This window comes from Salvelinus alpinus, chromosome 22 (assembly GCF_045679555.1).
Source record: "Salvelinus alpinus chromosome 22, SLU_Salpinus.1, whole genome shotgun sequence".
Classification (NCBI taxonomy): domain Eukaryota; kingdom Metazoa; phylum Chordata; class Actinopteri; order Salmoniformes; family Salmonidae; genus Salvelinus; species Salvelinus alpinus.
This window is the reverse complement of record NC_092107.1, coordinates 38,003,292-38,019,842: the sequence shown is the minus strand read 5'-3', so window position 1 is coordinate 38,019,842 and position 16,551 is coordinate 38,003,292. Positions and strand designations below refer to the sequence as shown.

Sequence of the window (16,551 nt, the reverse complement as noted above, 5' to 3'; positions counted from 1 at the left end):
GATCACACAGTCTTCCAGAACAGCTGGTGCTCTCATGCATGTTTAAGTGTTATTTGCCTCGAAGCAAGCATAGAAGTAGTTTAGCTCGTCTGGTAGGCTTGTGTCACTGGGCAGCTCTCGGCTGTGCTTCCCTTTGTAGTCTGTAATAGTTTGCAAGCCCTGCCACATCCGACAAGCGTCAGAGCGGGTGTAGCACGATTCGATCTTTGTCCTGTATTGGAGCTTTGCCTGTTTGATGGTTCGTTGGAGGGCATAGCGGGATTTCTTATATGCTTCCGGGTTGGAGTCCCGCTCCTTGAATCCATCAGCTCTAGCCTTTAGCTCAGTGAGGATGCTGCCTGTAATCCATGGCTTCTGGTTGGGGTATGTACGTACGGTTACTGTGGGGACAACATCATCGATGTACTTATTGATGAAGCCAATGACTGATGTGGTGTACTCCTCAATGCCATCAGGGAAATCACTGAACATATTCCAGTCTGTGCTAGCAAAACAGTCCTGTAGCTTAGCATCTGCTTCATCTGGCCACTTTTTTATTGATCTAGTCACTGGTGCTTCCTGCTTTCATTTTTGCTTGTAAGCAGGAATCAGGAGGATATAATTATGGTCAGATATGCCAAATTGAGGGCGAGGGAGAGCTTTGTATGCGTCTCTGTGTGTGGAGTGTAGGTGGTCAAGAGATCTTTTTAATCTGGTTACTCATTTAACATGCTGATAGAAATTTGGTAAAAAGGAATTAAGTTTCCCTGCATTAAGTCCCCGGCTGCTAGGAGCGCCGCCTCTGGGTGAGCGTTTTCTTGTTTGCTTATGGCGGAATCCAGCTCATTCAATGCTGTCTTAGTGCCAGCCTCTGACTGCGGTGGTATGTAAACAGCTAAGACAAATACAGATGAAAACTCTCTCAGTAGGTAGTGTTGTCTACAGCTTATCATGAGAAACTCTACCTCAGGCAAGCAATAGCTCGAGACTTCCTTAGATATCGTGCACCAGCTGTTATTTACAAAAATACATTGTCCGCCGCCCCTTGTCTTACCAGACGCCGCATTTCTATCCTGCCGGAATAGCGTGTAACCAGCCAGCTGTATGTTGATAGTTACAGTTTTTAATGTCCTGTTGGTAGTTTAATCTGACGCGTAGTGCGTCAATTTTATTCTCCAAAGATTGCACGTTTGCTTGCAGAATGGAGGGAAGTGGGAGTTTATTCGATCGCCTGCAAATTCTCAGAAGGCAGCCCGCCCTTTGGCCCCTTTTTCTCCGCCTCCTCTTCACTCAAATTACAAGAATTGGGCCTGTTCCCGAGAAAGCAGTATATCTTTCGCATCGGGCTCGTCAAAGTCGAGAAAGGAAAAATAATATTCTGCCAGTCCGTGGTGAGGAATCGCGGTCCTGATGTCCAGAAGTTATTTTCGGTCATAAGAGACGGTAGCAGCAACATTATGTACAAAATAAGTAAATAAGTTACAATCAACACAAATAAGCGGGAAAAAAAGCACACTAGGTTGGGTACACATAAAACGTATGCCTTCCTCTCCGGCGTCATCTTACTCAAGGACCCCTTTCTAACTCCAGCTCAAACATACCCTTTCTGAGTACAGTGTGTCTCATTTGTTTTGTTTCATTTCAAGGGCATACTGGCATCATGTAATATAAATTGCAAAATGGTCCTGTGTTGACCTTATAGGAATGTATATATATATTTACATTCACTGACCTTCAACCTTTGACACTAGATGTGACCTTCCAGCCAACCCCTGCCCTGACCTATCGTACCCTGGGGGGCATCCTGGACTTCTACATTGTGATGGGACCCACCCCAGAACTTGTGGTGGAGGAGTATACTGCCGTAAGTCTCTGTGTGTGTGTGTGTGTGTGTGTGTGTGTGTGTGTGTGTGTGTGTGTGTGTGTGTGTGTGTGTGTGTGTGTGTGTGTGTGTGTGTGTGTGTGTGTGTGTGTGTGTGTGTGTGTGTGTGTGTGTGTGTGTGTGTGTTTTGTCTGGCTCTGTGCACCTCCTGATGGACTACAGCAGCTGCGACTTTTACGCTTCATTGCTCCCTCATCTAGCCAATCTAAACACACACACACACACACACACACACACACACACACACACACACACACACACACACACACACACACACACACACACACACACACACACACACACACACACACACACACACACACACACACACACACATGCAACTTCAGACAGTACACGACAAAGCACATAATCAACAACTTGTTTAAGACATATCTCAGCCAAAAGTAAACTTTCGTAACTGGTTTCAATTCCTTGTTCATTCCCTTCAGCTGATTGGACGTCCCGTGCTCCCTGCCTATTGGTCCCTTGGGTTCCAGCTCTGTCGCTATGGATACGCCAACGACACAGAGATAGCAGACCTCTACAGAGAAATGAGAGCAGCAGGAATACCCTACGTAAGCACCCTTAAATTTTACTCTTCAAACAAGTGCCCTTGCTCATCACCCTACCACACCATTTGTTATCATGAATAGCTTTGTGTTACTCTAAGTACATTAAACTCAAGTACCCTTACTTTACACCCTACAATACTCTCTACCTATATTAAACCCACTTCTTTCTGTTTAAGCATCCTTATCTCCAGCGCCCTTGTCAGCAACAGTAATTTCCCAGGCCCCTAACACATGTCCTCGACCTCCTGTAGGATGTGCAGTGTGCAGAACATAGACTAACCCATGCCCTCGACCTCCTGTAGGATGTGCAGTATGCAGAACATAGACTAACACATGTCCTCGACCTCCTGTAGGATGTGCAGTGTGCAGAACATAGACTAACCCATGCCCTCGACCTCCTGTAGGATGTGCAGTATGCAGAACATACACTAACCCATGCCCTCGACCTCCTGTAGAATGTACAGTATGCAGAACATAGACTAACCCATGCCCTCGGCCTCCTGTAGAATGTACAGTATGCAGAACATAGACTAACCCATGCCCTAGACCTCCTGTAGGATGTGCAGTATGCAGAACATAGACTAACCCATGCCCTCGGCCTCCTGTACAATGTACAGTATGCAGAACATAGACTAACCCATGCCCTCGGCCTCCTGTAGGATGTACAGTATGCAGAACATAGACTAACCCATGCCCTCGACCTCCTGTAGGATGTGCAGTATGCAGACGTAGACTACATGGAGCGCCAGCTGAACTTTGTTCTGGATAGCCAGTTCCAGGGTCTACCAGCCCTGGTGGACCACATGAGAGGAGAGGGCATGAGATTCATCTTTATACTGGTACATTATGGAATATGAAACATATAACGATCACATTTAAAACAGTAATAAGGGCCTGACGTATTTTCTGACAATGTTTTTTTGATGCGTGTTTGTGTATGCGTGCAGGACCCTGCCATCGGTGCCAATGAGACAACGCCTTACTCTGCCTTTGACCGTGGTGTAGAAGAAGACGTATTCATCAAATGGCCCAAGGAGCTCAGCAATGACATCGTCTGGGGGAAGGTAAGGCGATAAAACTGATGGACGACAATAAATATTTCAGTTTTTAAAGTACCAGTTTGAAATGGAATACATTTAGGGAAGAAAGTGAAAGTGAGTGAGACAGAGAGGAAGTAGTTAGATGGAGGTATGAGTCTGATGACTGTCATCACATTCAACACACTGTTGTGTTAATACAGCTTTCTATTCTCTATTCAACTCTACTGATTATCTCTATTCAACTCTACTAATTGGCTGTATTCAACTCTACTAATTGTCTCTATTCAACTCTACTAATTGTCTCTATTCAACTCTACTAATTGTCTCTATTAAACTCTTCTAATTGTCTATATTCAACTCTACTAATTGTCTCTATTCAACTCTACTAATTGACTCTATTCAACTCTACTAATTGGCTGTATTCAACTCTACTAATTGTCTCTATTCAACTCTACTAATTGACTCTATTCAACTCTACTAATTGGCTGTATTCAACTCTACTAATTGGCTGTATTCAACTCTACTAATTGACTCTATTCAACTCTACTAATTGACTCTATTCAACTCTACTAATTGTCTCTATTAAACTATACTAATTGTCTCTATTAAACTATACTAATTGTCTCTATTAAACTATACTAATTGTCTCTATTAAACTATACTAATTGTCTCTATTAAACTATACTAATTGTCTCTATTAAACTATACTAATTGTCTCTATTAAACTATACTAATTGACTCTATTGAACTCTACTAATTGACTCTATTAAACTATACTAATGGACTATATTCAACACTTCTAATTGTCTCTATTAAACTCTTCTAATTATCTATATTCAACTCTACTAATTTACTATATTCAACTCTACTAATTGACTCTATTCAACTCTACTAATTGACTCTATTAAACTATACTAATTGACTATATTTAACCCTTCTAATTTACTATATTAACCTCTACTAATTATCTATATTCCACTCTACTAGTTGACTCTATTCAACTCTACTAGTTGACTCTATTAAAATCTACTATTTAACTCTATTCAACTCTACTAATCTGCTCTATTCAACTGTACTAAAGTTGTCTTTTCTATCTGCTGTAGGTATGGCCTGACTTCCCTGGTGTTGTAGTCAATGAGTCTTTAGACTGGGACACGCAAGTAGAGGTATGTCTCACTTCCTGTTAACACATCAACTATCCAATCACATAGCCTGACACACTTCCTGTTTTACAGTCCAATTATTGACATGTCTTAACGTTCTTTTGGTCATGTGTTCTCTGGCCAATCCCAGATCTATAGGTCCTTTGCGGCATTCCCAGACTTCTTCATGAATCGTACAGCAACGTGGTGGCATAGGGAGATTTCAGATTTCTACAATAATACCATGAAATTTGATGGACTCTGGATCGTGAGTGATATCATACCACTGAGCACGCACACACACACACACACACACACACACACACACACACACACACACACACACACACGCACACGCACACGCACACGCACACACACACACCACTGAGCACGCACACACATACCACTGAGCACACACACACACACAGACACACACACACACACAGTCTGTACTTTACCTTTAGTGTGAATGTGTGTTTAGGACATGAACGAACCATCCAGCTTTGTCCATGGAACCGTTGGAGAGAAGTGTCTGGGTCCCCCTGTCTACGACCACCCCCCATACATGCCACGTAAGAACACTCACACCTGTATCAAGACACTCACACCTGTATGGGGACACTCACACCTTTATCAAGACACTCACACCTTTATCAATACACTCACACCTGTATGGGGACACTCACACCTTTATCAAGACACTCACACCTTTATCAATACACTCACACCTGTATCAATACACTCACACCTGTATGGGGACACTCACACCTGTATGGGGACACTCACACCTTTATCAATACACTCACACCTTTATCAATACACTCACACCTTTATCGAGACACTCACACCTTTATCAAGACACTCACACCTTTATCAAGACACTCACACCTTTATCAAGACACTCACACCTTTCTCAATACACTCACACCTTTATCAATACACTCACACCTTTATCAAGACACTCACACCTGTATCAATACACTCACACCTGTATCAATACACTCACACCTTTATCAAGACACTCACACCTTTCTCAATACACTCACACCTGTATCAAGACACTCGCACCTGTATCAAGCCACTCACACCTTTATCAAGACACTCACACCTGTATCAAGACACTCACACCTGTATCAAGACACTCGCACCTGTATCAAGCCACTCACACCTGTATCAAGACACTCACACCTGTATCAAGACACTCACACCTGTATCAAGACACTCACACCTGTATCAAGACACTCACACCTTTATCAAGACACTCACACCTGTATGAAGACACTCACACCTTTATCAAGACACTCATGTTTTTATCAATACACTCACACCTGTATCAAGACACTCACACCTGTATCAAGACACTCACACCTGTATCAAGACACTCATGTTTTTATCAAGACACTCACACCTGTATCAAGACACTCACACCTTTATCAAGACTCTCATGTTTTTATCAAGACTCTCACACCTTTATCAAGACACTCACACCTGTATCAAGACACTCACACCTTTATCAAGACTCTCATGTTTTTATCAAGACTCTCACACCTTTATCAAGACACTCACACCTGTATCAAGACACTCACAACTTTATCAAGACACTCACACCTGCATCAAAACACTCACACCTGTATCAAAACACTCACACCTGTATCAACACACTCACACCTGTATCAATACACTCACACCTTTATCAAGACACTCACACCTGTATCAAGACACTCACACCTTTATCGAGACACTCACACCTGTATCAAGACACTCACACCTTTATCAAGACACTCACACCTGTATCAAGACACTCACACCTTTATCGAGACACTCATGTTTTTATCAAGACACTCACACCTGTATCAAGACACTCACACCTTTATCAAGACACTCACACCTGCATCAAAACACTCACACCTTTATCAAGACTCTCATGTTTTTATCAATACACTCACACCTGTATCAAGACACTCACACCTTTATCAATACACTCATGTTTTTATCAAGACACTCACACCTGTATCAAGACACTCACAACTTTATCAAGACACTCACACCTGCATCAAAACACTCACACCTGTATCAAAGCACTCACACCTTTATCAAGACACACATCTTTATCAAGACACTCACGCCTGTATCAAAACACTCACACCTTTATCAAGACACTCACACCTATATCAAGACACTCACACCTGTATCAAGACACTCACACCTGTATCAAGACACTCACACCTGTATCAATACACTCACACCTTTATCAAGACACTCACACCTGTATCAAGACACTCACACCTGTATCAAGACACTCACACCTTTATCGAGACACTCATGTTTTTATCAAGACACTCACACCTGTATCAAGACACTCACACCTTTATCAAGACACTCACACCTGCATCAAAACACTCACACCTTTATCAAGACACTCATGTTTTTATCAAGACACTCACACCTTTATCAAGACACATATCTTTATCAAGACACTCACGCCTGTATCAAGACACTCACACCTTTATCAAGACACTCACACCTGTATCAAGACACTCACACCTTTATCAAGACACTCACACCTGCATCAAAACACTCACACCTTTATCAAGACACTCATGTTTTTATCAAGACACTCACACCTTTATCAAGACACATATCTTTATCAAGACACTCACGCCTGTATCAAGACACGCACACCTGTATCAATACACGCACACCTGTATCAAGACACTCGCACCTGTATCAAGACACTCGCACCTGTATCAAGACACTCACACCTGTATCAAGACTCTCACACCTGTATCAAGACACTCACACCTGTATCAAGACACTCACACCTGTATCAAGACACTCACACCTGTATCAAGACACTCACACCTGTATCAAGACACTCACACCTGTATCAAGACACTCACACCTGTATCAAGACACTCACACCTGTATCAAGACACTCACACCTGTATCAAGACACTCACACCTGTATCAAGACACTCACACCTGTATCAAGACACTCACACCTTTATCAAGAAACTCACACCTGTATCAAGACACTCACACCTTTATCAAGACACTCACACCTGTATCAAGACACTCACACCTGTATCAAGACACTCACACCTGTATCAAGACACTCACACCTTTATCAAGACACTCACACCTGTATCAAGACACTCACACCTGTATCAAGACACTCACACCTGCATCAAAACACTCACACCTTTATCAAGACACTCATGTTTTTATCAAGACACTCACACCTTTATCAAGACAGTCATGTTTTTATCAATACACTCACACCTGTATCAAGACACTCACACCTGTATCAAGACACTCACACCTGTATCAAGACACTCACACCTGTATCAAGACACTCACACCTGTATCAATACACTCACACCTTTATCAAGACACTCACACCTGTATCAAGACACTCACACCTTTATCGAGACACTCACACCTGTATCAAGACACTCACACCTTTATCAAGACACTCACACCTGTATCAAGACACTCACACCTTTATCAAGACACTCACACCTGCATCAAAACACTCACACCTTTATCAAGACTCTCATGTTTTTATCAATACACTCACACCTGTATCAAGACACTCACACCTTTATCAATACACTCATGTTTTTATCAAGACACTCACACCTGTATCAAGACACTCACAACTTTATCAAGACACTCACACCTGCATCAAAACACTCACACCTGTATCAAAGCACTCACACCTTTATCAAGACACACATCTTTATCAAGACACTCACGCCTGTATCAAAACACTCACACCTTTATCAAGACACTCACACCTGTATCAAGACACTCACACCTGTATCAAGACACTCACACCTGTATCAAGACACTCACACCTGTATCAATACACTCACACCTTTATCAAGACACTCACACCTGTATCAAGACACTCACACCTGTATCAAGACACTCACACCTTTATCGAGACACTCATGTTTTTATCAAGACACTCACACCTGTATCAAGACACTTACACCTTTATCAAGACACTCACACCTGCATCAAAACACTCACACCTTTATCAAGACACTCATGTTTTTATCAAGACACTCACACCTTTATCAAGACACATATCTTTATCAAGACACTCACGCCTGTATCAAGACACTCACACCTTTATCAAGACACTCACACCTGTATCAAGACACTCACACCTGTATCAAGACACTCACACCTGTATCAATACACTCACACCTTTATCAAGACACTCACACCTGTATCAAGACACTCACACCTGTATCAAGACACTCACACCTTTATCGAGACACTCATGTTTTTATCAAGACACTCACACCTGTATCAAGACACTTACACCTTTATCAAGACACTCACACCTGCATCAAAACACTCACACCTTTATCAAGACACTCATGTTTTTATCAAGACACTCACACCTTTATCAAGACACATATCTTTATCAAGACACTCACGCCTGTATCAAGACACTCACACCTTTATCAAGACACTCACACCTGTATCAAGACACTCACACCTTTATCAAGACACTCACACCTGCATCAAAACACTCACACCTTTATCAAGACACTCATGTTTTTATCAAGACACTCACACCTTTATCAAGACACATATCTTTATCAAGACACTCACGCCTGTATCAAGACACGCACACCTGTATCAATACACGCACACCTGTATCAAGACACTCGCACCTGTATCAAGACACTCGCACCTGTATCAAGACACTCACACCTGTATCAAGACTCTCACACCTGTATCAAGACACTCACACCTGTATCAAGACACTCACACCTGTATCAAGACACTCACACCTGTATCAAGACACTCACACCTGTATCAAGACACTCACACCTGTATCAAGACACTCACACCTGTATCAAGACACTCACACCTGTATCAAGACACTCACACCTGTATCAAGACACTCACACCTGTATCAAGACACTCACACCTTTATCAAGAAACTCACACCTGTATCAAGACACTCACACCTTTATCAAGACACTCACACCTGTATCAAGACACTCACACCTGTATCAAGACACTCACACCTGTATCAAGACACTCACACCTTTATCAAGACACTCACACCTGTATCAAGACACTCACACCTGTATCAAGACACTCACACCTGTATCAAGACACTCACACCTTTATCAAGACACTCACACCTGTATCAAGACACTCACACCTGTATCGAGACACTCACACCTGCATCAAAACACTCACACCTTTATCAAGACACTCATGTTTTTATCAAGACACTCACACCTTTATCAAGACAGTCATGTGTTTATCAATACACTCACACCTGTATCAAGACACTCACACCTGTATCAAGACACTCACACCTGTATCAAGACACTCACACCTTTATCAAGAAACTCACACCTGTATCAAGACACTCACACCTTTATCAAGACACTCACACCTGTATCAATACACTCACACCTGTATCAAGACACTCACACCTGTATCAAGACACTCACACCTTTATCAAGACACTCACACCTGTATCAAGACACTCACACCTGCATCAAAACACTCACACCTTTATCAAGACACTCATGTTTTTATCAAGACACTCACACCTTTATCAAGACACTCATGTGTTTATCAATACACTCACACCTGTATCAAGACACTCACACCTGTATCAAGACACTCACACCTGTATCAAGACACTCACACCTGTATCAAGACACTCACACCTTTATCAAGACACTCACACCTGTATGAAGACACTCACACCTGTATCAAGACACTCACACCTGTATCAAGACACTCACATCTTTATCAAGACTCTCATGTTTTTATCAAGACTCTCACACCTTTATCAAGACACTCACACCTGTATCAAGACACTCACACCTTTATCAATACACTCATGTTTTTATCAAGACACTCACACCTGTATCAAGACACTCACAACTTTATCAAGACACTCACACCTGCATCAAAACACTCACACCTGTATCAAAACACTCACACCTTTATCAAGACACACATCTTTATCAAGACACTCACGCCTGTATCAAAACACTCACACCTGTATCAAGACACTCACACCTGTATCAAGACACTCACACCTGTATCAAGACACTCACACCTGTATCAAGACACTCACACCTGTATCAATACACTCACACCTTTATCAAGACACTCACACCTGTATCAAGACACTCACACCTTTATCAAGACACTCACACCTGTATGAAGACACTCACACCTGTATCAAGACACTCACACCTGTATCAAGACACTCACACCTTTATCAAGACTCTCATGTTTTTATCAAGACTCTCACACCTTTATCAAGACACTCACACCTGTATCAAGACACTCACACCTGTATCAAGACACTCACACCTGTATCAAGACACTCACACCTTTATCAAGACACTCACACCTGTATGAAGACACTCACACCTGTATCAAGACACTCACACCTGTATCAAGACACTCACACCTTTATCAAGACTCTCATGTTTTTATCAAGACTCTCACACCTTTATCAAGACACTCACACCTTTATCAAGACACTCATGTTTTTATCAAGACACTCACACCTTTATCAAGACAGTCATGTTTTTATCAATACACTCACACCTGTATCAAGACACTCACACCTGTATCAAGACACTCACACCTGTATCAAGACACTCACACCTGTATCAAGACACTCACACCTGTATCAAGACACTCACACCTTTAGCAAGAAACTCACACCTGTATCAAGACACTCACACCTTTATCAAGACACTCACACCTGTATCAAGACACTCACACCTGTATCAAGACACTCACACCTGTATCAAGACACTCACACCTTTATCAAGACACTCACACCTGTATCAAGACACTCACACCTGTATCAAGACACTCACACCTGCATCAAAACACTCACACCTTTATCAAGACACTCATGTTTTTATCAAGACACTCACACCTTTATCAAGACACTCATGTTTTTATCAATACACTCACACCTGTATCAAGACACTCACACCTGTATCAAGACACTCACACCTGTATCAAGACACTCACACCTGTATCAAGACACTCACACCTTTATCAAGACACTCACACCTGTATGAAGACACTCACACCTGTATCAAGACACTCACACCTGTATCAAGACACTCACACCTTTATCAAGACTATCATGTTTTTATCAAGACTCTCACACCGTTATCAATACACTCACACCTGTATCAAGACACTCACACCTTTATCAATACACTCATGTTTTTATCAAGACACTCACACCTGTATCAAGACACTCACAACTTTATCAAGACACTCACACCTGCATCAAAACACTCACACCTGTATCAAGACACTCACACCTTTATCAAGACACACATCTTTATTAGGACACTCACGCCTGTATCAAAACACTCACACCTGTATCAAGACACTCACACCTGTATCAAGACACTCACACCTGTATCAAGACACTCACACCTGTATCAAGACACTCACACCTGTATCAATACACTCACACCTTTATCAAGACACGCACACCTGTATCAAGACACTCACACCTTTATCAAGACACTCACACCTGTATGAAGACACTCACACCTGTATCAAGACACTCACACCTGTATCAAGACACTCACACCTTTATCAAGACGCTCATGTTTTTATCAAGACTCTCACACCTTTATCAAGACACTCACACCTGTATCAAGACACTCACACCTGTATCAAGACACTCACACCTGTATCAAGACACTCACACCTTTATCAAGACACTCACACCTGTATGAAGACACTCACACCTGTATCAAGACACTCACACCTGTATCAAGACACTCACACCTTTATCAAGACTCTCATGTTTTTATCAAGACTCTCACACCTTTATCAAGACACTCACACCTGTATCAAGACACTCACACCTTTATCAATACACTCATGTTTTTATCAAGACACTCACACCTGTATCAAGACACTCACAACTTTATCAAGACACTCACACCTGCATCAAAACACTCACACCTGTATCAAAACACTCACACCTTTATCAAGACACACATCTTTATCAAGACACTCACGCCTGTATCAAAACACTCACACCTGTATCAAGACACTCACACCTGTATCAAGACACTCACACCTGTATCAAGACACTCACACCTGTATCAAGACACTCACACCTGTATCAATACACTCACACCTTTATCAAGACACTCACACCTGTATCAAGACACTCACACCTTTATCAAGACACTCACACCTGTATGAAGACACTCACACCTGTATCAAGACACTCACACCTGTATCAAGACACTCACACCTTTATCAAGACTCTCATGTTTTTATCAAGACTCTCACACCTTTATCAAGACACTCACACCTGTATCAAGACACTCACACCTTTATCAATACACTCATGTTTTTATCAAGACACTCACACCTGTATCAAGACACTCACAACTTTATCAAGACACTCACACCTGCATCAAAACACTCACACCTGTATCAAAACACTCACACCTTTATCAAGACACACATCTTTATCAAGACACTCACGCCTGTATCAAAACACTCACACCTGTATCAAGACACTCACACCTGTATCAAGACACTCACACCTGTATCAAGACACTCACACCTGTATCAAGACACTCACACCTGTATCAATACACTCACACCTTTATCAAGACACTCACACTTGTATCAAGACACTCACACCTGTATCAAGACACTCACACCTTTATCAAGACACTCACACCTGCATCAAAACACTCACACCTTTATCAAGACACTCATGTTTTTATCAAGACACTCACACCTGTATCAAGACACTCACAACTTTATCAAGACACTCACACCTGCATCAAAACACTCACACCTGTATCAAAACACTCACACCTTTATCAAGACACACATCTTTATCAAGACACTCACGCCTGTATCAAAAACACTCACACCTGTATCAAGACACTCACACCTGTATCAAGACACTCACACCTGTATCAAGACACTCACACCTGTATCAAGACACTCACACCTGTATCAAGACACTCACACCTGTATCAAGACACTCACACCTGTATCAATGCACTCACACCTTTATCAAGACACTCACACCTGTATCAAGACACTCACACCTGTATCAAGACACTCACACCTTTATCGAGACACTCATGTTTTTATCAAGACACTCACACCTTTATCAAGACACTCACACCTGCATCAAAACACTCACACCTTTATCAAGACACTCATGTTTTTATCAAGACACTCACACCTTTATCAAGACACATATCTTTATCAAGACACTCACGCCTGTATCAAGACACTCACACCTTTATCAAGACACTCACACCTGTATCAAGACATTCACACCTGTATCAATACACGCACACCTGTATCAAGACACTCACACCTTTATCAAGACACTCATGTTTTTATCAAGACACTCACACCTGTATCAAGACACTCACACCTGTATCAAGACACTCACACCCGTATCAAGATGCTCACACCTGTATCAAGACACTCACACCTGCATCAAAACACTCACACCTTTATCAAGACACTCATGTTTTTATCAATACACTCACACCTTTATCAAGACACTCACACCTGTATCAAGGAACTCACACCTGTATCAAGACACTCAAACCTGTATCAATACACTCACACCTTTATCAAGACACTCACACCTGTATCAAGACACTCACACCTTTATCAAGACACTCACACCTGTATGAAGACACTCACACCTGTATCAAGACACTCACACCTGTATCAAGACACTCACACCTTTATCAAGACGCTCATGTTTTTATCAAGACTCTCACACCTTTATCAAGACACTCACACCTGTATCAAGACACTCACACCTGTATCAAGACACTCACACCTGTATCAAGACACTCACACCTTTATCAAGACACTCACACCTGTATGAAGACACTCACACCTGTATCAAGACACTCACACCTGTATCAAGACACTCACACCTTTATCAAGACGCTCATGTTTTTATCAAGACTCTCACACCTTTATCAAGACACTCACACCTGTATCAAGACACTCACACCTGTATCAAGACACTCACACCTGTATCAAGACACTCACACCTTTATCAAGACACTCACACCTGTATGAAGACACTCACACCTGTATCAAGACACTCAAACCTGTATCAAGACACTCACACCTTTATCAAGACTCTCATGTTTTTATCAAGACTCTCACACCTTTATCAAGACACTCACACCTGTATCAAGACACTCACACCTTTATCAATACACTCATGTTTTTATCAAGACACTCACACCTGTATCAAGACACTCACAACTTTATCAAAACACTCACACCTGTATCAAAACACTCACACCTTTATCAAGACACACATCTTTATCAAGACACTCACGCCTGTATCAAAACACTCACACCTGTATCAAGACACTCACACCTGTATCAAGACACTCACACCTGTATCAAGACACTCACACCTGTATCAAGACACTCACACCTGTATCAATACACTCACACCTGTATGAAGACACTCACACCTGTATCAAGACACTCACACCTGTATCAAGACACTCACACCTTTATCAAGACTCTCATGTTTTTATCAAGACTCTCACACCTTTATCAAGACACTCACACCTGTATCAAGACACTCACACCTTTATCAATACACTCATGTTTTTATCAAGACACTCACACCTGTATCAAGACACTCACAACTTTATCAAGACTCTCACACCTGCATCAAAACACTCACACCTGTATCAAAACACTCACACCTTTATCAAGACACACATCTTTATCAAGACACTCACGCCTGTATCAAAACACTCACACCTGTATCAAGACACTCACACCTGTATCAAGACACTCACACCTGTATCAAGACACTCACACCTGTATCAAGACACTCACACCTGTATCAATACACTCACACCTTTATCAAGACACTCACACCTGTATCAAGACACTCACACCTGTATCAAGACACTCACACCTTTATCAAGACACTCACACCTGCATCAAAACACTCACACCTTTATCAAGACACTCATGTTTTTATCAAGACACTCACACCTGTATCAAGACACTCACAACTTTATCAAGACACTCACACCTGCATCAAAACACTCACACCTGTATCAAAACACTCACACCTTTATCAAGACACACATCTTTATCAAGACACTCACGCCTGTATCAAAACACTCACACCTGTATCAAGACACTCACACCTGTATCAAGACACTCACACCTGTATCAAGACACTCACACCTGTATCAAGACACTCACACCTGTATCAATACACTCACACCTTTATCAAGACACTCACACCTGTATCAAGACACTCACACCTTTATCAAGACACTCACACCTGTATGAAGACACTCACACCTGTATCAAGACACTCACACCTGTATCAAGACACTCACACCTTTATCAAGACTCTCATGTTTTTATCAAGACTCTCACACCTTTATCAAGACACTCACACCTGTATCAAGACACTCACACCTTTATCAATACACTCATGTTTTTATCAAGACACTCACACCTGTATCAAGACACTCACAACTTTATCAAGACACTCACACCTGCATCAAAACACTCACACCTGTATCAAAACACTCACACCTTTATCAAGACACACATCTTTATCAAGACACTCACGCCTGTATCAAAACACTCACACCTGTATCAAGACACTCACACCTGTATCAAGACACTCACACCTGTATCAAGACACTCACACCTGTATCAAGACACTCACACCTGTATCAATACACTCACACCTTTATCAAGACACTCACACCTGTATCAAGACACTCACACCTGTATCAAGACACTCACACCTTTATCAAGACACTCACACCTGCATCAAAACACTCACACCTTTATCAAGACACTCATGTTTTTATCAAGACACTCACACC

The 16,551-nt window shown here is 41.9% G+C and overlaps 1 protein-coding gene across 1 annotated transcript in view; it reads left to right on the top strand.

Moving 5' to 3' along the window:
* Positions 1-16,551, top strand: part of si (sucrase-isomaltase) — a 168,120-nt gene that overhangs the window by 109,942 nt on the left and 41,627 nt on the right. Inside the window, exons 30-36 of the mRNA XM_071360047.1 lie at positions 1,731-1,843; positions 2,311-2,436; positions 3,144-3,272; positions 3,381-3,497; positions 4,577-4,639; positions 4,767-4,883; positions 5,097-5,187. Of these exons, the coding sequence (XP_071216148.1) occupies positions 1,731-1,843; positions 2,311-2,436; positions 3,144-3,272; positions 3,381-3,497; positions 4,577-4,639; positions 4,767-4,883; positions 5,097-5,187 (756 nt within the window). The remainder of the gene's footprint in view (positions 1-1,730; positions 1,844-2,310; positions 2,437-3,143; positions 3,273-3,380; positions 3,498-4,576; positions 4,640-4,766; positions 4,884-5,096; positions 5,188-16,551) is intronic.